The following is a 1,603-nucleotide window of genomic DNA, read 5'->3' on the forward strand; positions in this document are numbered from 1 at the left end:
GTGCAAGCCCAGGTGACAAAGCAAGATTTTGCCTCAAAAAGTGAAAGAAAGAAAGATATTAAAGAGCATCTATTGAAGGAAATTCTGTGTAGTCTATAAAAATGATTACCTGAATCTACTTTTTGTTATAGTAGAAAAAGATGCTGACAGTAAGTTTATGTTCGGTACAAAAAAATCTTACAAAATATTATAATAGGGTATTTCATGAATATGTGTGACAGAGAAATTAACAGCCATTTCTAATGATGAGAAAATAGTTGTGACCATATGTATAGTCATCTCATTTGTCTACTTTTGGTCTTGTTGCCTGTGCCTCTGGTGTCATAGCCAAGAAATCATTGTTAAGTCCAATGTCATGAAGCTTTTCCTCTGTATTTTCTGGTTGTTTAGGTCTTTCTTCTAGTACTCTTAGGTCTTACATTTAACCCATTTTGAGTTATATGGTACAAGGTAAGGGTCTAACTTCATTCTTTTCCATGTGGATATCCAGTTTTAGGTGAGTAGTTAGAAAAAAAAAGAGATGTGGAAGTATATGCAAGATGTTAGAAATAGTTATCTTTGTGTAGTAGAATCATAGGTGAATTTTACTTTCTTTCTCTGTTTGTCTATGTAAGCTTTAAAAGATGCAATTCAAGCAGTCATTTTATACTATTTTCTTTTTTGAAAGTCCCTTCCTATTATACCTCTTATCTTTTCTCAGAAATCCAGCCTTTAAAATTATGTAATAATTTTGTAATAATTGTGTAAAAATTGTGTAATAATAAGCAGTGTTAGCAAAATAAGTAGCAACTAAATTAATTCTTTACTCGTTTTTGTTAGTTACTTTTTTTTCCTGGATGTTGGTTACTCATACAAAATAGTAAAGGGCAAGTAGTTGAAAAGAATGCTGCCATTTTTAAAAAGTGCTTTAAAAAAATCCATTTGGCCTTTCAGAAATATTCGAACGTCTAATGACAGCTTTGTGTTACCTTCAGGAATTCAAAAAGCAACCAAAGTAAAAAGAAAGGACCACGCACTCCAAGTCCACCCCCTCCTATACCAGAAGATATTGCTCTGGGGAAAAAATACAAAGAAAAGTATAAAGTAAAAGACAGGATAGAAGAAAAACCAAGAGATGCAAAGGAAAGAGGACGAGATTTTGAAAGACAAAGAGAAAAAAGAGACAAGCCGAGGTAAGTAGTATTGTATGTTTTTAATATTACTTTTGTATAATCTAGAGTATTTACTTTTCGGAAGTTTTTAGGCATTAGTCTAATAGGTTTTTTATTTTGTTTACAACTGTGTGCATGTGTGTTTAATAATTCTTACAATGAGTCATGGATAATTCAATAAGCTTTAACTTTTAAAATTTATGTTTAAATTTTTTAATTGTGGTAAAAAACAAAATTTACCATCGTAACCATTTTTAAGTGTATAGTTCAGTAGCATTAAGTATATTCACGCTGTGAAACAGCTCTCCACAGCTTTTTCATTTTGCAAACCTGAACTGTATATCCAGCAAACAATAATTCCCTCTTCCCCAAACTCCTGGTGACTACCATTCTACCTTGTGTTTCTGTGAATTTGACCCAGAAGTAGGATTGCTGGATCATGTGATAGTTCT

The 1,603-nt window shown here is 31.9% G+C and overlaps 1 protein-coding gene across 1 annotated transcript in view; it reads left to right on the forward strand.

Moving 5' to 3' along the window:
- The window catches only part of LOC105815276 (zinc finger CCCH domain-containing protein 13-like), a gene marked incomplete at both ends in the record, with an annotated part of 7,766 nt that extends 6,594 nt beyond the window's left edge, over positions 1 to 1,172 (forward strand). The window contains one exon of the mRNA XM_012650421.1: positions 975 to 1,172. Coding sequence (XP_012505875.1) covers positions 975 to 1,172 — 198 coding nt within the window. The remainder of the gene's footprint in view (positions 1 to 974) is intronic.
- Between the last annotated feature and the right edge of the window lie 431 nt (positions 1,173 to 1,603).

Source organism: Propithecus coquereli, unplaced genomic scaffold, assembly GCF_000956105.1.
Source record: "Propithecus coquereli isolate 6110/MARCELLA unplaced genomic scaffold, Pcoq_1.0 Scaffold3244, whole genome shotgun sequence".
Classification (NCBI taxonomy): domain Eukaryota; kingdom Metazoa; phylum Chordata; class Mammalia; order Primates; family Indriidae; genus Propithecus; species Propithecus coquereli.